The sequence below is a fragment of the Ascaphus truei genome, chromosome 6 (genome assembly GCF_040206685.1).
Source record: "Ascaphus truei isolate aAscTru1 chromosome 6, aAscTru1.hap1, whole genome shotgun sequence".
NCBI classification, from domain to species: domain Eukaryota; kingdom Metazoa; phylum Chordata; class Amphibia; order Anura; family Ascaphidae; genus Ascaphus; species Ascaphus truei.
In genome coordinates, this window is record NC_134488.1 from 141,101,913 (window position 1) to 141,127,652 (window position 25,740).

Sequence of the window (25,740 nt, forward strand, 5' to 3'; positions counted from 1 at the left end):
CTATGCTGACGACACACACATTTACCTTTCAACACCCGACTTTACACCTGCTGTACAGACCAAAGTTTCTGAATGTCTCTCTGCTATATCATCCTGGATGGCCCTCCACCGCCTTAAACTCAACATGGCTAAAACAGAGCTCCTCATACTTCCTCCCAAACCTGGCCCTACTACCTCCTTCCACATTACTGTTGGAACTACGATCATTCACCCAGTAGCCCAAGCACGCTGCCTAGGGGTCACACTCGACTCCTCTCTCACATTCGCCCCTCACATTCAAAACATTTCTAAAACCTGTCGCTTTTTCCTCCGCAATATAACAAAGATACGCCCTTTCCTCTGTTGCTCGACTGCTAAAACTCTGACTCAGGCCCTCATTCTCTCCCGTCTTGATTACTGTAACCTCCTGCTGTCGGCCTTCCTGCCTCTCACCTGTCTCCCCTACAATCTACCCTAAACGCTGCTGCCAGAATCACTCTACTCTTTCCTAGATCTGTTTCAGCATCTCCCCTCATGAAATCCCTCTCCTGGCTTCCGATCAAATCCCGCATCTCACACTCCATTCTTCTCCGCACTTTTAAAGCTTTACACTCCTCTGCCCCTCCTTACATCTCAGCCCTAATTTCTCGTTATGCACCATCCAGACTCTTGCGTTCTTCTCAAGGATGTCTTCTTTCTACCCCCTTTGTATCTAAAGCCCTCTCCCGCCTTAAACCTTTTTCACTGACTGCCCCCCACCTCTGGAATGCCCTTCCCCTCAGTAACCGACTAGCACCCTCTCTATCCATCTTTAAGACCCACCTCAAGACACACTTGCTTAAAGAAGCATATGAATAGCACTGTGGATATTCTGAACACGATACATAAAGCTTGGCCCCCTGCAGACGCACTTACTAGAACTCCCTCCTCCTGTCTCTGTACGTTCTCCCTACCTAACAATTAGACTGTAAGCTCCTCGGGGCAGGGACTCCTCTTCCTTAATGTTACTTTTATGTCTGAAGCACTTATTCACATGATCTGTTATTTATATTATCTGTTATTTATATGATTACAACATGTATTACTACTGTGAAGCGCTATGTACATTAGCGGCGCTATATAAATAAAGACATACAATACAATACCCCGCATTAACGTACGCAATGGGTACAGAGCATGTATGTAAAGTGAAAATGTACTTAAAGTGAAGCACTCCCTTTTCCCCACTTATCGATGCATGTACTGTACTGCAATCGTCATATACGTGCATAACTGATGTAAATAACGCATGTGTAACAGGCTCTACAGTCTCCCCGCTTGCGCACAGCTTCAGTACAGGTAGGGAGCCGGTATTGCTGTTCAGGACGTGCTGACAGGCGCATGCGTGAGCTGCCGTTTGCCTATTGGGCGATATGTCCTTACTCGCGAGTGTACTTACAGTGAGTGTCCTTAAACCGGGGTATGCCTGTACTGTAGCAGGCAGCGTTTTGCTAACTTTCGCTAGGAAGCTCCTAGCACCGTGATATTTGCTGTGAGCACTGTTCAGGTAAAATCAGGAACTATCATGTCGCGCAATATATATAAAATATATTATATAAAAAATGGATGAATTAAAGTCCCCCTATTTTAATTGTACCAACATGTTAGGCATATGGGGATTTTCATCTAACACACCAGAGACAGAGTGGCTACTCCGCCCTCTGAGCTTCAAAGGCAGTCCAGGATATGGAGGTGTTAAACCTTTTGTTAGCAAGGGGGGGAGAGGAAGAGAATTTCAATAAACCCTCCTGGCCAGTTTCAAAGGCAGTCCAGGATATGGAGGTGTTAAACCTTTTGTTAGCAAGGAAGAGAATTTCAAAGCCACCCTGGCAAGTGGCTGCTCTGCTCAGACTGAGCGGCGCCAGGTAGAGGGGACGGGCCTCATATGCTAAGCAGCCAATGTGCAAAGTTGGCACATGCCCAGAGCAGACTGAGAAGCCCCTCTGCCAGGTTTGCAAAGTATGGGCAACTCCGTGATAGGGGGAAGGAATTATTCCCACGGAGAAGATAGGTTGCACTGGTTAAGCATAGGAATGTTAACCCTATAAGAACCTGTGCAGCCCATCTGAAAGGAGATTCACCTAAGATTTATCATGCAGTGAAAGATCCATCCTGTAACAAGACTTAACATCGTAACCAGTAAGTGTATTTTTCGTTGTAATTGTAAAGCAAGCTGTGTGTGTTCATTCTGTAAATAAATTACAATGTATTTTATCTCTTGCTTTGCTCAATTAAAGGATCCGGGTATTTTGGTGTTAAAAGTTCTGATCTCCCGTGACAAGATTTTTTTCTGGTGGCAGCGGCAGGATCTGATTGAGCCTATGGTATAGTATCCTGTGGGATCCTATAGCATAGCGAGACTCGAAAGTTGCGTGCTCCCAAAGCAAGAGGTAGCATACACATGGTTTGCAAGAGCACGAAAAATACAGTCCCCTTTTGTCCCATAACCTTTGTGCCTGCGAGTGAAACATGGATAAGCGAGCAGGACGATTCGGGACTTGGGATCATGCCCAGATCATTGTCCGGTGTGAGGATTATGGCTTACTGATGGCTGGTCAGTCAAAGGTGCTGCTGGAGGAGGATTTGGAACAGCATGAAGCAGGCACTGCTTATCCTGAGGGCACGGAGCCCGTAGCTGCAGCCGCAGTGATTACACTTCAGCCCGGGCTGCTGGAGATTCTTCCAGCCCCGGCGGGAGATGGACAGGGGGAGGGAGAGGATGCGCACCGGGATAATGGTGAAGGATTTGGTCTTGGGGGTGCGGGAGGGATAGTCCCTGTGGCTACTGAACTCGCTAACCCTGGACTCACAGCACTTCTTGCCTAATGGGGGGAAAGAGCTACAGCAGATGAGAGAATTCGGATGCTGGCAGCTTACACGGACAAGTGTCCCCTCACTCTCCCTTGATCAACGGAGAGCAGGCTGTCCCCCAAGTCAATCCCCACAGCTTCAACAAGTTTGTCTGTGGCACAGACAAAATCTACGGTTTTCTATCAGACTTTGAAACTCAGTGTCTGAGATACCGGGTGCCACGACGGGACTGGGTGCTGCGGGTGCCCCCCTTGTTGTCTGGGATTGCTAAAGAAACCCTGCAGAGCATCACACGAGAAGACCGGGATGACTATGAACATGTATGTGCTTTGCTGCTGTTGCAGTATGCCCTCACTCCAGAAGCATACCGGGCAAGTTCAGGACAGGGGAGTGTTATCCCAAGGAGTCCTATGTCAACTATGGTGCCCGCATTGCATGGGAAGGCACTCAGTGGGTGGAGGGTTGAGGTGCTACAAGAAACCACACTTTGCTCGACTTGATTTTCCAGGAGCAGTTACTGCAGCAGTGTCCCTCGGACATGTGAGCATGGGTCTTTGACCGTAAACCTAAGACCCATGTGGAAGCTGCAAGGATGGCTGATGAGTATGTGACCAGTCGCTCTTTGGATGATAATGGGGCTCCCAAGAAACCGTCTGTGCCAGCAAAGTAATCCCAGCAGACTCCTCAGTGGGTGCACAAGCCGGCAGCAGAGAACCGCGTTTCAAAAGCTGCGGAGTTTAAACACGAGAGGAGATGTTCTCCCAGCAACAAAGTGGGGCACATCAGACCAGATTGTCTGGACTGTGTAAAGTCCGGTGGACCCCATCAGAGGCAACGTTCTCCAGCTGCGAGGCCGGTCGCCCAGGTGCGACAGGCACACACAGAGGAACCAAGTACAGCCGCGGAATCAACCCATAGAGGGACGTCCACGGAGAGATCTGCACTTGTTTCCCCAGGACCAGCAGCGGAGACAGAGGGACATCAGGTTGCACCAGTCAGGATGCAGCCCAGCGATGTCCGGCAGAAGCATCTGCGGAAGGTGACCATCGGAGATCGCCAAGCGGACAGCTTGCTCGATTGCACCATTACCCTGACCAAATATGGTCTGACCAGAGGATTTGCTCCCGGGCACCGGGATGCAAGTGACCATGCCAGATGGAGGACCGCGGTTACTCCATGTTGCCCGGGTGTTTTTGGATTGGGGTGCCGGACATGGCATGAGGGAGGTGGGGGTATTGTCTGGATTAGATGCCACAGTTTTGCTCGGTAACGACCTGGGGCATGTAACCTGTGTGTTCACAGCAGAGCTGGCTCCTGTTGCAGCAATTACTAGGAGCCAGTCATCAAGGATCGCAGCAGATTCATCCCCTGTCCCCCTGCATTTGGGGCCAACAGTTCCAGCAGTCTCTGCGGAGACTAGACAGGTAAGCGAGACTGAGTCGCGACTAGAGACTGACCTACTGTTCCCTTTACCTGTTCCTGATTTAGAGACTAACGGTGGGTGGTTAGTGTTAGGGACAGGGTTTAGGGATGCGGTGAAAGCTGACCCCAGCTTGGAAGGTATGAGACTTCGGACGTCCGAGTCTAGGGCAAGTGAATTTCAAAGCCACCCTGGCAAATGGCTGCTCTGCCAGACTGAGCGGCGCCAGGTAGAGGGGACGGGCCTCGTATGCTAAGCGGCCAAGGTGCAATGTTGGCACATGCCCAGAGCCGACAGAGAAGCCCCTCTGCCAGGTTTGCAAAGTAATGGCACCTTCGTGATAGGGGGAAGGAATTATTCCCACGGAGTAGATTGGCTGCATGGGTTAAGTATAGGCCTGTTTAGTGCTTAAGAAGCCCTGCAGTCTATCAAGAAGCAGTTCCATCATGTAACAAGATTCATCATGCAGTGAAAGATCCATCCTGTAACCAGACTTAACAGCCTAACTAGTAAGTGTATTTCTCGTTGTAACTGTAAATCAACCTGTGTATGTTCATTCTGTAAATAAAACACAATTTATTTTATCTCTTGCTTTGCTCAATCAAAGGATCCGGGTATTTTGGTGTTAAAAGTTCTGATCTCCTGTGACAGTGTCTGTCCCACTGTGTGTGTCACACTGTGTGTGTCTATCCTTCTGCCTGTGTATGCCATACTTTGTGTGTCTATCCTTCTGCCTGTGTGTCACAGCTGTGTGTGTCTATCCCTCTGTGTGTGTCACACTGTGTGTGTCTATCCTTCTGCCTGTGTGTCACCTCCCATATCCACACCCGGGGGGTGATCTCGCCCGCACAGGGTGGAAACGTTCTCCCTCTCTGCCCTCTCTCCTTCCTCCCTCCTCCCATATCCCCACCCAGGGAGTGATCTCGCCCGCACAGGGTGGAAACATCCGTCCTCTCGGCCCTCTCACCTTGATCCCTGCACTCCGGCATTTGCCCACGGCGTCCGGCACGGCAGCACGGGGAGGGTCGATCATGGACATGAGTCCCACAAAACACATGTTCTCCGTTTTAAAATTCACGTCCTCGGTGTCAAAGGCGAATCCCTTGGGGTGCAGCTCCTCGGGGAAGTAATAATGGCAGAAACCTGAGGGAGAGAGGAGCCGGGCTCAGGGGGGGAGGCCAAGTGCAGGTCACCACTCACACTCACCGCTATACCCAGCACTGTATCCGCTCATCTCCATACCCAGCACCCTCTGCACTCACACTCACCCCCATACCCAGCACTGTATCCGCTCATCTCCATACCAAGCACTCTCTCCACTCACACTCGCCTCCATACCCAGCATTCTCTCCACTCACACTCACATCCATACCCAGCACTGTATCCGCTCATCTCCATACCCAGCACCCTCTGCACTCACACTCACCTCCATACCCAGCACTGTATCCGCTCATCTCCATACCCTGCACCCTCCCCACTCACACTCCCCTCCATACTCAGCACCTTATCAGCTCACCTCCATAGCCAGCACCCTCTCCGCTCAACTCCATACACAGCACCATCTCTACTCACTCACCTCCATAACCAGCACCATATCAGCTCACCTCCATACCCTGCAACCTCTCCGCTCACACTCACCTCCATACCCAGCACCATCTCTACTCACTCACCTCCATAACCAGCACCCTCTCCGCTCAACTCCATACACAGCACCATCTCTACTCACACTCACCTCCATAACCAGCACCATATCAGCTCACCTCCATACCCTGCAACCTCTCCGCTCACACTCACCTCCATACCCAGCACCATCTCTACTCACTCACCTCCATAACCAGCACCCTCTCCGCTCAACTCCATACACAGCACCATCTCTACTCACACTCACCTCCATAACCAGCACCATATCAGCTCACCTGCATACCCTGCAACCTCTCCACTCACACTCACCTCCATACTCAGCACCATCTCTACTCACTCACCTCCATAACCAGCACCATATCAGCTCACCTCCATACCCTGCAACCTCTCCACTCACACTCACCTCCATACCCAGCACCATCTCTACTCACTCACCTCCATACCCTGAAACCTCTCCGCTCACACTCACCTCCATACCCAGCACCATCTCTACTCACTCACCTCCATAACCAGCACCATATCAGTTCACCTCCATACCCTGCAACCTCTCCACTCACACTCACCTCCATACCCAGCACCATCTCTACGCACTCACCTCCATAACCAGCACCATATCAGCTCACCTCCATACCCTGCAACCTCTTCGCTCACACTCACCTCCATACCCAGCACCATCTCTACTCACTCACCTCCATAACCAGCACCATATCAGCTCACCTCCATACCCTGCACCCTCTACATTCACACAACTCCACACCCGGCACCCACTCCACTCTCATACACCTCCACACCCAGCACCCACTCCACTCTCACACAACTCCACACCCAGCACCCTCTCCACTCTCACACACCTCCACATCCGGCACCCACTCCACTCTCACACACCTCCATACCCAGCACCCTCTCCACTCGCAACCACCTCCACACCCGGCACCCACTCCACTCGCAACCACCTCCACACCCGGCACCCTCTCCATTAACACTCACATCCATACCCAGCACCCTCTCCACTCACACTCCTCCACACCTGGCACCCTCTCTCCTCACCCAGCACTCTCTACTACCAAACACTGGAAATAATACACAGCAGTCTCTACACCCCAAAACTCCACTCCATACCCAGCACTCTACACCCCAAAACTCCACTCCATACCCCGCACTCCCCACACCCCGATTCTCTGATCCATACCCAGCACTCCCCACACCCCGATTCTCTAATCCGTACCCAGCACTCCCCACACCCCGATTCTCTAATCCATACCCAGCACTCCCCACACCCCGATTCTCTAATCCATACCCAGCACTCCCCACACCCCGATTCTCTAATCCCTACCCAGCACTCCCCACACCCCGATTCTCTAATCCATACCCAGCACTCCCCACACCCCGATTCTCTAATCCATACCCAGCACTCCCACACCCCGATTCTCTAATCCATACCTAGCACTCCCCACACCCCGATTCTCTAATCCATACCCAGCACTCCCCACACCCCGATTCTCTAATCCCTACCCAGCACTCCCCACACCCCGATTCTCTAATCCCTACCCAGCACTCCCCACACCCCGATTCTCTAATCCCTACCCAGTACTCCCCACACCCCGATTCTCTAATCCATACCCAGCACTCCCCACACCCCGATTCTCTAATCCCTACCCAGCACTCCCCACACCCCGATTCTCTAATCCATACCCAGCACTCCCCACACCCCGATTCTCTAATCCATACCCAGCACTCCCCACACCCCGTTTCTCTAATCCATACCCAGCACTCCCCACACCCCGATTCTCTAATCCATACCCAGCACTCCCCACACCCCGATTCTCTAATCCACACCCAGCACTCCCCACACCCCGATTCTCTAATCCATACCCAGCACTCCCCACACCCCGATTCTCTAATCCATACCCAGCACTCCCCACACCCCGATTCTCTAATCCATACCCAGCACTCCCCACACCCCGATTCTCTAATCCATACCTAGCACTCCCCACACCCCGATTCTCTAATCCACACCCAGCACTCCCCACACCCCGATTCTCTAATCCATACCCAGCACTCCCCACACCCCGATTCTCTAATCCATACCCAGCACTCCCCACACCCCGATTCTCTAATCCATACCCAGCACTCCCCACACCCCGATTCTCTAATCCATACCCAGCACTCCCCACACCCCGATTCTCTAATCCATACCCAGCACTCCCCACACCCCGATTCTCTAATCCATACCCAGCACTCCCCACACCCCGATTCTCTAATCCATACCCAGTACTCCCCACACCCCGATTCTCTAATCCATACCCAGCACTCCCCACACCCCGATTCTCTAATCCATACCCAGCACTCCCCACACCCCGATTCTCTAATCCGTACCCAGCACTCCCCACACCCCGATTCTCTAATCCGTACCCAGCACTCCCCACACCCCGATTCTCTAATCCATACCCAGCACTCCCCACACCCCGATTCTCTAATCCATACCCAGCACTCCCCACACCCCGATTCTCTAATCCATACTCAGCATTCCCCACACCCCGATTCTCTAATCCATACCCAGCACTCCCCACACCCCGATTCTCTAATCCACACCAAGCACTCCCCACACCCCGATTCTCTAATCCATACCCAGCACTCCCCACACCCCGATTCTCTAATCCATACCCAGCACTCCCCACACCCCGATTCTCTAATCCATACCCAGCACTCCCCACACCCCGATTCTCTAATCCATACCCAGCACTCCCCACACCCCGATTCTCTAATCCACACCAAGCACTCCCCACACCCCGATTCTCTAATCCATACCCAGCACTCCCCACACCCCGATTCTCTAATCCCTACCCAGCACCCCCACACCCCGATTCTCTAATCCATACCCAGCACTCCCCACACCCGATTCTCTAATCCATACCCAGCACTCCCCACACCCCGATTCTCTAATCCATACCCAGCACTCCCCACACCCCGATTCTCTAATCCATACCCAGCACTCCCCACACCCCGATTCTCTAATCCATACCCAGCACTCCCCACACCCCGATTCTCTAATCCATACCCAGCACTCCCCACACCCCGATTCTCTAATCCATACCCAGCACTCCCCACACCCCGATTCTCTAATCCATACCCAGCACTCCCCACACCCCGATTCTCTAATCCGTACCCAGCACTCCCCACACCCCGATTCTCTAATCCATACCCAGCACTCCCCACACCCCGATTCTCTAATCCACACCCAGCACCCCCCACACCCCGATTCTCTAATCCATACCCAGCACTCCCCACACCCCGATTCTCTAATCCATACCCAGCACTCCCCACACCCCGATTCTCTAATCCATACCCAGCACTCCCCACACCCCGATTCTCTAATCCATACCCAGCACTCCCCACACCCCGATTCTCTAATCCATACCCAGCACTCCCCACACCCCGATTCTCTAATCCGTACCCAGCACTCCCCACACCCCGATTCTCTAATCCATACCCAGCACTCCCCACACCCCGATTCTCTAATCCGTACGCAGCACTCCCCACACCCCGATTCTCTAATCCATACCCAGCACTCCCCACACCCCGATTCTCTAATCCATACCCTGCACTCCCCACACCCCGATTCTCTAATCCATACCCAGCACCCCCCACACCCCGATTCTCTAATCCATACCCAGCACTCCCCACACCCCGATTCTCTAATCCATACCCAGCACTCCCCACACCCCGATTCTCTAATCCATACCCAGCACTCCCCACACCCCGATTCTCTAATCCATACCCAGCACTCCCCACACCCCGATTCTCTAATCCATACCCAGCACTCCCCACACCCCGATTCTCTAATCCGTACCCAGCTCTCCCCACACCCCGATTCTCTAATCCATACCCAGCACTCCCCACACCCCGATTCTCTAATCCGTACGCAGCACTCCCCACACCCCGATTCTCTAATCCATACCCAGCACTCCCCACACCCCGATTCTCTAATCCATACCCTGCACTCCCCACACCCCGATTCTCTAATCCATACCCAGCACCCCCCACACCCCGATTCTCTAATCCATACCCAGCACTCCCCACACCCCGATTCTCTAATCCATACCCTGCACTCCCCACACCCCGATTCTCTAATCCATACCCAGCACCCCCCACACCCCGATTCTCTAATCCATACCCAGCACCCCCACACCCCGATTCTCTAATCCATACCCAGCACTCCCCACACCCCGATTCTCTAATCCATACCCAGCACTCCCCACACCCCGATTCTCTAATCCATACCCAGCACTCCCCTCACCCCGATTCTCTAATCCATACCCAGCACTCCCCACACCCCGATTCTCTAATCCATACCCAGCACTCCCCACACCCCGATTCTCTAATCCATACCCAGCACTCCCCACACCCCGATTCTATACTCCGTACCCAGCACTCCCCACACCCCGATTCTCTAATCCATACCCAGCACTCCCCACACCCCGATTCTCTAATCCACACCCAGCACTCCCCACACCCCGATTCTCTAATCCATACCCAGCACTCCCCACACCCCGATTCTCTAATCCATACCCAGCACTCCCCACACCCCGATTCTCTAATCCATACCCAGCACTCCCCACACCCCGATTCTCTAATCCATACCCAGCACTCCCCACACCCCGATTCTCTAATCCATACCCAGCACTCCCCACACCCCGATTCTCTAATCCATACGCAGCACTCCCCACACCCCGATTCTCTAATCCATACCCAGCACTCCCCACACCCCGATTCTCTAATCCATACCCAGCACTCCCCACACCCCGATTCTCTAATCCATACCCAGCACTCCCCACACCCCGATTCTCTAATCCATACTCAGCACTCCCCACACCCCGATTCTCTAATCCATAACCCAGCACTCCCCACACCCCGATTCTCTAATCCATACCCAGCACTCCCCACACCCCGATTCTCTAATCCATACCCAGCACTCCCCACACCCCGATTCTCTAATCCGTACCCAGCACTCCCCACACCCCGATTCTCTAATCCATACCCAGCACTCCCCACACCCCGATTCTCTAATCCATACCCAGCACTCCCCACACCCCGATTCTCTAATCCATACCCAGCACTCCCCACACCCCGATTCTCTAATCCATAACCCAGCACTCCCCACACCCCGATTCTCTAATCCATACCCAGCACTCCCCACACCCCGATTCTCTAATCCATACCCAGCACTTCCCCACACCCCGATTCTCTAATCCATACCCAGTACTCCCCACACCCCGATTCTCTAATCCATACCCAGCACTCCCCACACCCGATTCTCTAATCCATACCAGCACTCCCCACACCCCGATTCTCTAATCCATACCCAGCACTCCCCACACCCCGATTCTCTAATCCATACCCAGTACTCCCCACACCCCGATTCTCTAATCCATACCCAGCACTCCCCACACCCCGATTCTCTAATCCATAACCCAGCACTCCCCACACCCCGATTCTCTAATCCATACCCAGCACTCCCCACACCCCGATTCTCTAATCCATACCCAGCACTCCCCACACCCCGATTCTCTAATCCATACCCAGCACTCCCCACACCCCGATTCTCTAATCCATACCCAGCACTCCCCACACCCCGATTCTCTAATCCATACCCAGTACTCCCCACACCCCGATTCTCTAATCCATACCCAGCACTCCCCACACCCCGATTCTCTAATCCATAACCCAGCACTCCCCACACCCCGATTCTCTAATCCATACGCAGCACTCCCCACACCCCGATTCTCTAATCCGTACCCAGCACTCCCCACACCCCGATTCTCTAATCCATACCCAGCACTCCCCACACCCCGATTCTCTAATCCATACCCAGCACTCCCCACACCCCGATTCTCTAATCCATACCCAGCACTCCCCACACCCCGATTCTCTAATCCATACCCAGCACTCCCCACACCCCGATTCTCTAATCCATACCCAGCACTCCCCACACCCCGATTCTCTAATCCATACCCAGCACTCCCCACACCCCGATTCTCTAATCCATACCCAGCACTCCCCACACCCCGATTCTCTAATCCATACTCAGCACTCCCCACACCCCGATTCTCTAATCCATACGCAGCACTCCCCACACCCCGATTCTCTAATCCATACCCAGCACTCCCCACACCCCGATTCTCTAATCCATACCCAGCACTCCCCACACCCCGATTCTCTAATCCGTACGCAGCACTCCCCACACCCCGATTCTCTAATCCATACCCAGCACTCCCCACACCCCGATTCTCTAATCCAAACCCAGCACTCCCCACACCCCGATTCTCTAATCCATACCCAGCACTCCCCACACCCCGATTCTCTAATCCATACCCAGCACTCCCCACACCCCGATTCTCTAATCCATACCCAGCACTCCCCACACCCCGATTCTCTAATCCATACCCAGCACTCCCCACACCCCGATTCTCTAATCCATACCCAGCACTCCCCACACCCCGATTCTCTAATCCATACCCAGCACTCCCCACACCCCGATTCTCTAATCCATACCCAGCACTCCCCACACCCCGATTCTCTAATCCATACCAAGCACTCCCCACACCCCGATTCTCTAATCCATACCCAGCACTCCCCACACCCCGATTCTCTAATCCATACCCAGCACTCCCCACACCCCGATTCTCTAATCCACACCCAGCACTCCCCACACCCCGATTCTCTAATCCATACGCAGCACTCCCCACACCCCGATTCTCTAATCCATACCCAGCACTCCCCACACCCCGATTCTCTAATCCATACCCAGCACTCCCCACACCCCGATTCTCTAATCCGTACCCAGCACTCCCCACACCCCGATTCTCTAATCCATACCCAGCACTCCCCACACCCCGATTCTCTAATCCATACCCAGCACTCCCCACACCCCGATTCTCTAATCCATACCCAGCACTCCCCACACCCCGATTCTCTAATCCATACCAAGCACTCCCCACACCCCGATTCTCTAATCCATACGCAGCACTCCCCACACCCCGATTCTCTAATCCATACGCAGCACTCCCCACACCCCGATTCTCTAATCCATACCCAGCACTCCCCACACCCCGATTCTCTAATCCGTACGCAGCACTCCCCACACCCCGATTCTCTAATCCATACCCAGCACTCCCCACACCCCGATTCTCTAATCCATACCCAGCACTCCCCACACCCCGATTCTCTAATCCGTACCCAGCACTCCCCACACCCCGATTCTCTAATCCATACCCAGCACTCCCCACACCCCGATTCTCTAATCCGTACCCAGCACTCCTCACACCCCGATTCTATACTCCGTACCCAGCACTCCCCACACCCCGATTCTCTAATCCATAACCCAGCACTCCCCACACCCCGATTCTCTAATCCATACCCAGCACTCCCCACACCCCGATTCTCTAATCCATACCCAGCACCCCCCACACCCCGATTCTCTAATCCATACCCAGCACTCCCCACACCCCGATTCTCTAATCCATACCCAGCACCCCCCACACCCCGATTCTCTAATCCGTACCCAGCACTCCCCACACCCCGATTCTCTAATCCATACCCAGCACTCCCCACACCCCGATTCTCTAATCCATACCCAGCACTCCCCACACCCCGATTCTCTAATCCATACCCAGCACTCCCCACACCCCGATTCTCTAATCCATACGCAGCACTCCCCACACCCCAATTCTCTAATCCGTACCCAGCACTCCCCACACCCCGATTCTCTAATCCATACCCAGCACTCCCCACACCCCGATTCTCTAATCCATACCCAGCACTCCCCACACCCCGATTCTCTAATCCATACCCAGCACTCCCCACACCCCGATTCTCTAATCCATACCCAGCACTCCCCACACCCCGATTCTCTAATCCATACCCAGCACTCCCCACACCCCGATTCTCTAATCCACACCCAGCACTCCCCATACCCCGATTCTCTAATCCATACCCAGTACTCCCCACACCCCGATTCTCTAATCCATACTCAGCACTCCCCACACCCCGATTCTCTACTCCGTACCCAGCACTCCCCACACCCCGATTCTCTAATCCATACCCAGCACTCCCCACACCCCGATTCTCTAATCCATACCCAGCACTCCCCTCACCCCGATTCTCTAATCCATACCCAGCACTCCCCACACCCCGATTCTCTAATCCATACCCAGCACTCCCCACACCCCGATTCTCTAATCCATACCCAGCACTCCCCACACCCCGATTCTCTAATCCAAACCCAGCACTCCCCACACCCCGATTCTCTAATCCAAACCCAGCACTCCCCACACCCCGATTCCCTAATCCATACTCAGCACTCCCCACACCCCGATTCTCTAATCCATACGCAGCACTCCCCACACCCCGATTCTCTAATCCATACCCAGCACTCCCCACACCCCGATTCTCTAATCCATACCCAGCACTCCCCACACCCCGATTCTCTAATCCATACCCAGCACTCCCCACACCCCGATTCTCTAATCCATACCCAGCACTCCCCACACCCCGATTCTCTAATCCATACCCAGCACTCCCCACACCCCGATTCTCTAATCCATACCCAGCACTCCCCACACCCCGATTCTCTAATCCATACCCAGCACTCCCCACACCCCGATTCTCTAATCCATACCCAGCACTCCCCACACCCCGATTCTCTAATCCATACCCAGCACTCCCCACACCCCGATTCTCTAATCCATACCCAGCACTCCCCACACCCCGATTCTCTAATCCGTACCCCGCACTCCCCACACCCCGATTCTCTAATCCATACCCAGCACTCCCCACACCCCGATTCTCTAATCCATACCCAGCACTCCCCACACCCCGATTCTCTAATCCATACCCAGCACTCCCCACACCCCGATTCTCTAATCCATACCCAGCACTCCCCACACCCCGATTCTCTAATCCATACCCAGCACTCCCCACACCCCGATTCTCTAATCCATACCCAGCACTCCCCACACCCCGATTCTCTAATCCGTACCCAGCACTCCCCACACCCCGATTCTCTAATCCGTACCCAGCACTCCCCACACCCCGATTCTCTAATCCATACCCAGCACTCCCCACACCCCGATTCTCTAATCCATACCCAGCACTCCCCACACCCCGATTCTCTAATCCATACCCAGCACTCCCCACACCCCGATTCTCTAATCCATACCCAGCACTCCCCACACCCCGATTCTCTAATCCGTACCCAGCACCCCCCACACCCCGATTCTCTAATCCATACCCAGCACTCCCCACACCCCGATTCTCTAATCCATACCCAGCACTCCCCACACCCCGATTCTCTAATCCATACCCAGCACTCCCCACACCCCGATTCTCTAATCCATACCCAGCACTCCCCACACCCCGATTCTCTAATCCATACCCAGCACTCCCCACACCCCGATTCTCTAATCCATACCCAGCACCCCCCACACCCCGATTCTCTAATCCATACCCAGCACTCCCCACACCCCGATTCTCTAATCCACACCCAGCACTCCCCACACCCCGATTCTCTAATCCATACCCAGCACCCCCCACACCCCGATTCTCTAATCCATACCCAGCACTCCCCACACCCCGATTCTCTAATCCCTACCCAGCACTCCCCACACCCCGATTCTCTAATCCATACCCAGCACCCCCCACACCCCGATTCTCTAATCCGTACCAAGCACTCCCCACACCCCGATTCTCTAATCCATACCCAGCACTCCCCACACCCCGATTCTATACTCCGTACCCAGCACTCCCCACACCCCGATTCTCTAATCCAAACGCAGCACTCCCCACACCCCGATTCTCTAATCCATACGCAGCACTCCCCACACCCCGATTCTCTAATCCGTACCCAGCACTCCCCACACCCCGATTCTCTAATCCATACCCAGCACTCCCCACACCCCGATTCTATACTCCGTACCCAGCACTCCCCACACCCCGATTCTCTAATCCATACCCAGCACTCCCCACACCCCGATTCTCTAATCCATACCCAGCACTCCCCACACCCCGATTCTCTAATCCATACCCAGCACTCCCCACACCCCGATTCTCTAATCCATACCCAGCACTCCCCACACCCCGATTCTCTAATCCATACCCAGCACTCCCCACACCCCGATTCTCTAATCCATACCCAGCACTCCCCACACCCCGATTCTCTAATCCATAACCCAGCACTCCCCACACCCCGATTCTCTAATCCAAACCCAGCACTCCCCACACCCCGATTCTCTAATCCACACCCAGCACTCCCCACACCCCGATTCTCTAATCCATACCCAGCACTCCCCACACCCCGATTCTCTAATCCATACCCAGCACTCCCCACACCCCGATTCTCTAATCCATACCCAGCACTCCCCACACCCCGATTCTCTAATCCATACCCAGCACTCCCCACACCCCGATTCTCTAATCCATACCCAGCACTCCCCACACCCAGATTCTCTAATCCGTACCCAGCACTCCCCACACCCCGATTCTCTAATCCATACCCAGCACTCCCCACACCCCGATTCTCTAATCCGTACCCAGCACTCCCCACACCCCGATTCTCTAATCCAAACCCAGCACTCCCCACACCCCGATTCTCTAATCCATACCCAGCACTCCCCACACCCCGATTCTCTAATCCATACCCAGCACTCCCCACACCCCGATTCTCTAATCCATACGCAGCACTCCCCACACCCCGATTCTCTAATCCATACCCAGCACTCCCCACACCCCGATTCTCTAATCCATACGCAGCACTCCCCACACCCCGATTCTCTAATCCATACCCAGCACTCCCCACACCCCGATTCTCTAATCCAAACGCAGCACTCCCCACACCCCGATTCTCTACTCCGTACCCAGCACTCTTTACACCCCGAAACACCAATCCTTACCCAGCACCCTCTCTTCCTATACACACCCAGCACCCTCTCTCCCTATACACACCCAGCACCCTCTCTCCCTATACACACCCAGCACCCTCTCTCCCTATGCACACTCAGCACCCTCTCTCCCTATGCTCACCCAGCACTCTCTCTCCCTATGCTCACCCAGCACCCTCTCTCCCTATGCTCACCCAGCACCCTCTCTCCCTATGCTCACCCAGCACCCTCTCTCCCTATGCTCACCCAGCACCCTCACTCCCTATACACACCCAGCACCCTCTCTCCCTATGCACACTCAGCACCCTCTCTCCCTATACACACCCAGCACCCTCTCTGCCTATGCTCACCCAGCACCCTCACTCTCTATGCAAACCCAGCACCCTCTCTCCCTATGCACACCCAGCACCCTCTCTCCCTATGCTCACCCAGCACCCTCTCTCCTCTGCTCACCCAGCACCCTCTCTCCCTATACACACCCAGCACTCTCTCCCTATACACACCCAGCACTCTCTCCCTATGCACACCCAGCACCCTCTCTCCCTATGCAAACCCAGCACCCTCTCTCCCCTATACACACCCAGCACTCTCTCCCTATACACACCCAGCACTCTCTCCCTATACACACCCAGCACTCTCTCCCTATACACACCCAGCACTCTCTCCCTATACACACCCAGCACTCTCTCCCTATACACACCCAGCACTCTCACCCTATGCTCACCCAGCACACTCCTCTCTCCCTATGCTCACCCAGCACCCTCTCTCCCTATGCTCACCCAGCACCCTCTCTCCCTATGCACACCCAGCACCCTCTCTCCCTATGCTCACCAAGCACCCTCTCTCTCTATGCACACCCAGCACCCTCTCTCCCTGTGCTCACAAAGCACCCTATCTCTCTATGCACACCCAGCACCCTCTCTCCCTATGCTCACCCCAGCACCCTCTCTCCCTATGCACACCCAGCTCCCTCTCTCCCTATGCACACCCAGCACCCTCTCTTCCTCTATGCACACCCAGCACCGTCTCTCCCAATGCACACCCAGCACCCTCTCTCCCTCTGCTCACCAGCACCCTCTCTCCTATGCACACCCAGCACCCTCTCTCCCTCTGCTCACCCAGCACCCTCTGTCCTTCTGCTCACCCAGCACCCTCTCTCCCAGGCCCGCCCAGCTCCCTCTCTCCCTATGCTAACCCAGCACCCTCTCTCCCTATGCACACCCAGCACCCTCTCTCCCTCTGCTCACCCAGCACCCTCTCTCCCTATGCACACCCAGCACCCTCTCTCCCTCTGCTCACGCAGCACCCTCTCTCCCACCCCGCCCAGCTCCCTCTCTCCCTATGGTAACCCAGCACCCTCTCTCCCTATGCTAACCCAGCACCCTCTCTCCCTATGCTCACCCAGCACCCTCTCTCCCTATGCTCACCCAGCACCCTCTCTCCCCATGCACACCCAGCACCCTCTCTCCCTCTGCTCACCCAGCACCCTCTCTCCCTCTGCTCACCCAGCACCCTCTCTCTCCCTATACACACACCCAGTACCCCTCTCTCCCTATGCACACCCAGCACCCTCCTCTCCCTCTGCTCACCCAGCACCCTCTCTCCCTCTGCTCACCCAGCACCCTCTCTCTCCCTATACACACCCAGCACCCTCTCTCCCTATACACACCCAGCACCCTCTCTCCCTATGCTCACCCAGCACCCTCTCTCCCTCTGCTCACCCAGCACCCTCTCTCCCAGCCCGCCCAGCTCCAGGTATGCATTCTGGAAGGCCTCCTTCAGCTCCTCGTCCAGTGGCTGCTCTTTGCCCTGGATGAGAATGGTGGAACAGACATCGAGGATCCTCTCAGGCGCTCCCTTCATCACAAGCATGTAACGGTTATCACTGGCGTCCTCAGTCTCGTGGATGGACAGCTGGGGAGGAAGAAAGATGGAGGATTATCGGGAGGGAATGCCAGCACCCATGTGGGAGTTTCAGGAGGAGCTTATCTGCAATACATGCAGTACACTGTGGAGAGGGGCCGGGGATGGAGAGGGGAGAGGGATGGAGAGGGGTCAGGGATGGAGAGGGGTCAGGGATGGAGAGGGGCCGGGGATGGAGAGGGGCCGGGGATGGAGAGGGGCCGGGGATGGAGAGGGGCAGGGGAAGGAGAGGGGCCGGGAATGGAGAGGGGAGAGGGATGGAGAGGGGCAGGGGAAGGAGAGGGGAGAGGGATGGAGAGGGGTCAGGGATGGAGAGGGGTCAGGGATGGAGAGGGGCCGGGGATGGAGAGGGGCCGGGGATGGAGAGGGGCCGGGGATGGAGAGGGGCAGGGGAAGGAGAGGGGCCGGGAATGGAGAGGGGAGAGGGATGGAGAGGGGCCGGGGATGGAGAGGGGCCGGGGATGGAGAGGGGTCAGGGATGGAGAGGGGTCAGGGATGGAGAGGGGCCGGGGATGGAGAGGGGTCAGGGATGGAGAGGGGCCGGGGAAGGAGAGGGGCCAGGGATGGAGAGGGGACAGGGATGGAGAGGGGCAGGGGAAGGAGAGGGGCCGGGAATGGAGAGGGGAGAGGGATGGAGAGGGGCCGGGGATGGAGAGGGGCCGGGGATGGAGAGGGGTCAGGGATGGAGAGGGGTCAGGGATGGAGAGGGGCCGGGGATGGAGAGGGGTCAGGGATGGAGAGGGGCCGGGGAAGGAGAGGGGCCAGGGATGGAGAGGGGACAGGGATGGAGAGGGGCCGGGGATGGAGAGGGGTCAGGGAAGGAGGGGGCCGGGGATGGAGAGGGGCCGGGGAAAGAGAGGGGTCAGGGAAGGAGAGGGGTCAGGGAAGGAGAGGGGTTGGGGATGGAGAGGGGAGAGGGATGGAGAGGGGCCGGGGAAGGAGAGGGGCCGGGGAAGGAGAGGGGCCGGGGAAGGAGAGGGGCCGGGGAAAGAGAGGGGTCAGGGATGGAGAGGGGCCAGGGATGGAGAGGGGCCGGGGATGGAGAGGGGCCGGGGATGGAGAGGGGAGAGGGATGGAGAGGGGCAGGGGAAGGAGAGGGGAGAGGGATGGAGAGGGGTCAGGGATGGAGAGGGGCCGGGGATGGAGAGGGGAGAGGGATGGAGAGGGGTCAGGGATGGAGAGGGGACAGGGATGGAGAGGGGTCAGGGATGGAGAGGGGCCGGGGATGTTAGGGGCCGGGGATGGAGAGGGGCCGGGGATGGAGAGGGGAGAGGGATGGAGAGGGGTCAGGGATGGAGAGGGGTCGGGGATGGAGAGGGGCCGGGGATGGAGAGGGGCCGGGGATGGAGAGGGGCCGGGGATGGAGAGGGGAGAGGGATGGAGAGGGGTCAGGGATGGAGAGGGGTCAGGGATGGAGAGGGACGGGGGATGGAGAGGGGCCGGGGATGGAGAGGGGCCGGGGATGGAGAGGGGCCAGGGATGGAGAGGGGTCAGGGATGGAGAGGGGCGGGGGATGGAGAGGGGCAGGGGAAGGAGAGGGGCCGAGGATGGAGAGGGGAGAGGGATGGAGAGGGGCAGGGGAAGGAGAGGGGAGAGGGATGGAGAGGGGTCAGGGATGGAGAGGGGTCAGGGATGGAGAGGGGCCGGGGATGGAGAGGGGTCAGGGATGGAGAGGGGCAGGGGAAGGAGAGGGGAGAGGGATGGAGAGGGGTCGGGGATGGAGAGGGGCCGGGGATGGAGGGGGGTCAGGGATGGAGAGGGGCCGGGGATGGAGAGGGGCCGGGGAAGGAGAGGGGTCAGGGATGGAGAGGGGCCGGGGATGGAGAGGGGTCGGGGATGGAGAGGGGTCAGGGATGGAGAGGGGCCGGGGATGGAGAGGGGTCAGGGATGGAGAGGGGTCAGGGATGGAGAGAGGCCGGGGATGGAGAGAGGCCGGGGATGGAGAGGGGCCGGGGATGGAGAGGGGAGAGGGATGGAGAGGGGTCAGGGATGGAGAGGGGTCAGGGATGGAGAGGGGTCAGGGATGGAGAGGGGTCAGGGATGGAGAGGGGTCAGGGATGGAGAGGGGAGGGGGATGGAGAGGGGCCGGGGATGGAGAGGGGCCAGGGATGGAGAGGGGTCAGGGATGGAGGGGGGCCGGGGATGGAGAGGGGTCAGGGATGGAGGGGGGCCGGGGATGGAGAGGGGTCAGGGATGGAGGGGGGTCAGGGATGGAGAGGGGCCGGGGATGGAGGGGGGCCGGGGAAGGAGAGGGGCCGGGGATGGAGAGGGGTCGGGGAAGGAGAGGGGCCTGGGATGGAGAGGGGCCGGGGAAAGAGAGGGGCCGGGGAAAGAGAGGGGCTGGGGAAGGAGAGGGGAGAGGGATGGAGAGGGGTCAGTGATGGAGAGGGGTCAGGGATGGAGAGGGGCCGGGGATGGAGAGGGGAGAGGGATGGAGAGGGGTCAGGGATGGAGAGGGGACAGGGATGGAGAGGGGTCAGGGATGGAGAGGGGCCGGGGATGTTAGGGGCCGGGGATGGAGAGGGCCGGGGATGGAGAGGGGAGAGGGATGGAGAGGGGTCAGGGATGGAGAGGGGTCGGGGATGGAGAGGGGCCGGGGATGGAGAGGGGCCGGGGATGGAGAGGGGCCGGGGATGGAGAGGGGAGAGGGATGGAGAGGGGTCAGGGATGGAGAGGGGTCAGGGATGGAGAGGGACGGGGGATGGAGAGGGGCCGGGGATGGAGAGGGGCCGGGGATGGAGAGGGGCCAGGGATGGAGAGGGGTCAGGGATGGAGAGGGGCGGGGGATGGAGAGGGGCAGGGGAAGGAGAGGGGCCGAGGATGGAGAGGGGAGAGGGATGGAGAGGGGCAGGGGAAGGAGAGGGGAGAGGGATGGAGAGGGGTCAGGGATGGAGAGGGGTCAGGGATGGAGAGGGGCCGGGGATGGAGAGGGGTCAGGGATGGAGAGGGGCAGGGGAAGGAGAGGGGAGAGGGATGGAGAGGGGTCGGGGATGGAGAGGGGCCGGGGATGGAGGGGGGTGAGGGATGGAGAGGGGCCGGGGATGGAGAGGGGCCGGGGAAGGAGAGGGGTCGGGGATGGAGAGGGGCCGGGGATGGAGAGGGGTCGGGGATGGAGAGGGGTCAGGGATGGAGAGGGGCCGGGGATGGAGAGGGGTCAGGGATGGAGAGGGGTCAGGGATGGAGAGAGGCCGGGGATGGAGAGAGGCCGGGGATGGAGAGGGGCCGGGGATGGAGAGGGGAGAGGGATGGAGAGGGGTCAGGGATGGAGAGGGGTCAGGGATGGAGAGGGGTCAGGGATGGAGAGGGGTCAGGGATGGAGAGGGGCGGGGGATGGAGAGGGGCCGGGGATGGAGAGGGGCCAGGGATGGAGAGGGGTCAGGGATGGAGGGGGGCCGGGGATGGAGAGGGGTCAGGGATGGAGGGGGGCCGGGGATGGAGAGGGGTCAGGGATGGAGGGGGGTCAGGGATGGAGAGGGGCCGGGGATGGAGGGGGGCCGGGGAAGGAGAGGGGCCGGGGATGGAGAGGGGTCGGGGAAGGAGAGGGGCCTGGGATGGAGAGGGGCCGGGGAAAGAGAGGGGCCGGGGAAAGAGAGGGGCTGGGGATGGAGGGGGGTCGGGGATGGAGAGGGGTCGGGGAAAGAGAGGGGCCGGGGATGGAGGGGGGTCGGGGATGGAGAGGGGCCGGAGAAAGAGAGGGGCCGGGGATGGAGGGGGGTCGGGGATGGAGAGGGGTCGGGGATGGAGAGGGGCCGGGGAAGGAGAGGGGCCGGGGATGGAGAGGGGCCGGGGATGGAGAGGGGTCGGGGATGGAGAGGGGCCGGGGAAGGAGAGGGGCCGGGGATGGAGAGGGGCCGGGGATGGAGAGGGGAGAGGGATGGAGAGGGGCCGGGGATGGAGGGGGGCAGGGGAAGGAGAGGGGAGAGGGATGGAGAGGGGTCAGGGATGGAGAGGGGTCAGGGATGGAGAGGGGCCGGGGATGGAGAGGGGAGAGGGATGGAGAGGGGAGAGGGATAGAGAGGGGTCGGGGATGGAGAGGGGCCGGGGATGGAGAGGGGCCAGGGATGGAGAGGGGCCGGGGAAGGAGAGGGGAGAGGGATGGAGAGGGGCCGGGGATGGAGAGGGGTTAGGGATGGAGAGGGGCCGGGGATGGAGAGGGGTCAGGGATGGAGAGGGGTCGGGGATGGAGAGGGGCCGGGGTAGGAGAGGGGCCGGGGATGGAGAGGGGCCGGGGATGGAGAGGGGCCGGGGATGGAGAGGGGTCGGGGATGGAGAGGGGCCGGGGATGGAGAGGGGTCGGGGATGGAGAGGGGTCAGGGATGGAGAGGGGCTGGGGATGGAGGGGGGTCGGGGATGGAGAGGGGTCGGGGATGGAGAGGGGTCGGGGATGGAGAGGGGCCGGGGATGGAGAGGGGCCGGGGATGGAGAGGGGAGAGGGATGGAGAGGGGCCGGGGATGGAGGGGGGCAGGGGAAGGAGAGGGGAGAGGGATGGAGAGGGGTCAGGGATGGAGAGGGGTCAGGGATGGAGAGGGGCCGGGGATGGAGAGGGGAGAGGGATGGAGAGGGGAGAGGGATAGAGAGGGGTCGGGGATGGAGAGGGGCCGGGGATGGAGAGGGGCCAGGGATGGAGAGGGGCCGGGGAAGGAGAGGGGAGAGGGATGGAGAGGGGCCGGGGATGGAGAGGGGTTAGGGATGGAGAGGGGCCGGGGATGGAGAGGGGTCAGGGATGGAGAGGGGTCGGGGATGGAGAGGGGCCGGGGTAGGAGAGGGGCCGGGGATGGAGAGGGGCCGGGGATGGAGAGGGGCCGGGGATGGAGAGGGGTCGGGGATGGAGAGGGGCCGGGGATGGAGAGGGGTCGGGGATGGAGAGGGGTCAGGGATGGAGAGGGGCTGGGGATGGAGGGGGGTCGGGGATGGAGAGGGGTCGGGGATGGAGAGGGGTCGGGGATGGAGAGGGGCCGGGGATGGAGAGGGGCCGGGGATGGAGAGGGGAGAGGGATGGAGAGGGGCCGGGGATGGAGGGGGGCCGGGGAAGGAGAGGGGAGAGGGATGGAGAGGGGCCGGGGATGGAGGGGGGCCGGGGAAGGAGAGGGGAGAGGGATGGAGAGGGGTCGGGGATGGAGAGGGGCCGGGGATGGAGGGGGGTTGGGGATGGAGAGGGGCCGGGGATGGAGAGGGGTCGGGGATGGAGAGGGGTCGGGGATGGAGAGGGGCCGGGGATGGAGAGGGGTCGGGGATGGAGAGGGGTCAGGGATGGAGAGGGGCTGGGGATGGAGGGGGGTCGGGGATGGAGAGGGGTCGGGGATGGAGAGGGGCTGGGGAAGGAGAGGGGAGAGGGATGGAGAGGGGAGAGGGATGGAGAGGGGCAGGGGAAGGAGAGGGGAGAGGGATGGAGAGGGGTCAGGGATGGAGAGGGGTCAGGGATGGAGAGGGGTCAGGGATGGAGAGGGGTCAGGGATGGAGAGGGGCGGGGGACGGAGAGGGGTCAGGGATGGAGAGGGGTCAGGGATGGAGAGGGGCGGGGGACGGAGAGGGGCCGGGGATGGAGAGGGGTCGGGGATGGAGAGGGGCAGGGGATGGAGAGGGGCCGGGGATGGAGAGGGGCCGGGGATGGAGGGGGGCCGGGGATGGAGAGGGGCCGGGGATGGAGATGGGCCGGGGATGGAGAGGGGTCGGGGATGGAGGGGGGCCAGGGATGGAGAGGGGCCGGGGATGGAGAGGGGTTGGGGATGGAGAGGGGTCGGGGATGGAGAGGGGCCGGGGAAGGAGAGGGGAGAGGGATGGAGAGGGGCCGGGGATGGAGAGGGCTTAGGGATGGAGAGGGGTCGGGGATGGAGAGGGGCCGGGGATGGAGAGGGGAGAGGGATGGAGAGGGGCCGGGGATGGAGAGGGGTTAGGGATGGAGAGGGGTCGGGGATGGAGAGGGGCCGGGGATGGAGAGGGGCCGGGGATGGAGAGGGGCCGGGGATGGAGAGGGGAGAGGGATGGAGAGGGGCAGGGGAAGGAGAGGGGAGAGGGATGGAGAGGGGTCAGGGATGGAGAGGGGTCAGGGATGGAGAGGGGTCAGGGATAGAGAGGGGTCAGGGATGGAGAGGGGCGGGGGATGGAGAGGGGCCGGGGATGGAGAGGGGTCGGGGATGGAGAGGGGCCGGTTAATGGAGGGGGGCCGGGGATGGAGAGGGGCTGGGGATGGAGAGGGGTCGGGGATGGAGAGGGGTCGGGGATGGAGAGGGGCCGGGGAAGGAGAGGGGAGAGGGATGGAGAGGGGAGAGGGATGGAGAGGGGTTAGGGATGGAGAGGGGTCGGGGATGGAGAGGGGCCGGGGATGGAGAGGGGAGAGGGATGGAGAGGGGCTGGGGATGGAGAGGGGTTAGGGATGGAGAGGGGTCGGGGATGGAGAGGGGTCAGGGATGGAGGGGGGCCGGGGAAGGAGAGGAGCCGGGGATGGAGGGGGGTCGGGGATGGAGGGGGGTCGGGGATGGAGAGGGGTCGGGGATGGAGAGGGGCCGGGGATGGAGAGGGGCCGGGGATGGAGAGGGGTTAGGGATGGAGAGGGGTCGGGGATAGAGAGGGGTTAGGGATGGAGAGGGGTTAGGGATGGAGAGGGGCCGGGGAAGGAGAGGGGCTGGGGATGGAGGGGGGCGGGGAAGGAGAGGGGCCGGGGATGGAGGGGGGTCGGGGAAGGAGGGGGGTCGGGGATGGAGGGGGGTCGGGGATGGAGGGGGGTCGGGGATGGAGAGGGGTCGGGGAAGGAGAGGAGTCGGGGATGGAGAGGGGCCAGGGAAGGAGAGGGGAGAGGGATGGAGAGGGGTTAGGGATGGAGAGGGGCAGGGGAAGGAGAGGGGTTAGGGATGGAGAGGGGCCGGGGAAGGAGAGGGGAGAGGGATGGAGAGGGGCCGGGGATGGAGAGGGGTTAGGGATGGAGAGGGGCCGGGGATGGAGAGGGGCCAGGGATGGAGAGGGGTCAGGGATGGAGAGGGGCCGGGAATGGAGGG

The 25,740-nt window shown here is 58.9% G+C and overlaps 1 protein-coding gene across 1 annotated transcript in view; it reads right to left on the reverse strand.

Moving 5' to 3' along the window:
• ATP1A3 (ATPase Na+/K+ transporting subunit alpha 3) overlaps positions 1-25,740 on the reverse strand; it is a gene marked incomplete at its 5' end in the record, with an annotated part of 141,926 nt that overhangs the window by 58,630 nt on the left and 57,556 nt on the right. Inside the window, 2 exons of the mRNA XM_075606696.1 lie at positions 5,217-5,392; positions 18,546-18,738. Of these exons, the coding sequence (XP_075462811.1) occupies positions 5,217-5,392; positions 18,546-18,738 (369 nt within the window). The remainder of the gene's footprint in view (positions 1-5,216; positions 5,393-18,545; positions 18,739-25,740) is intronic.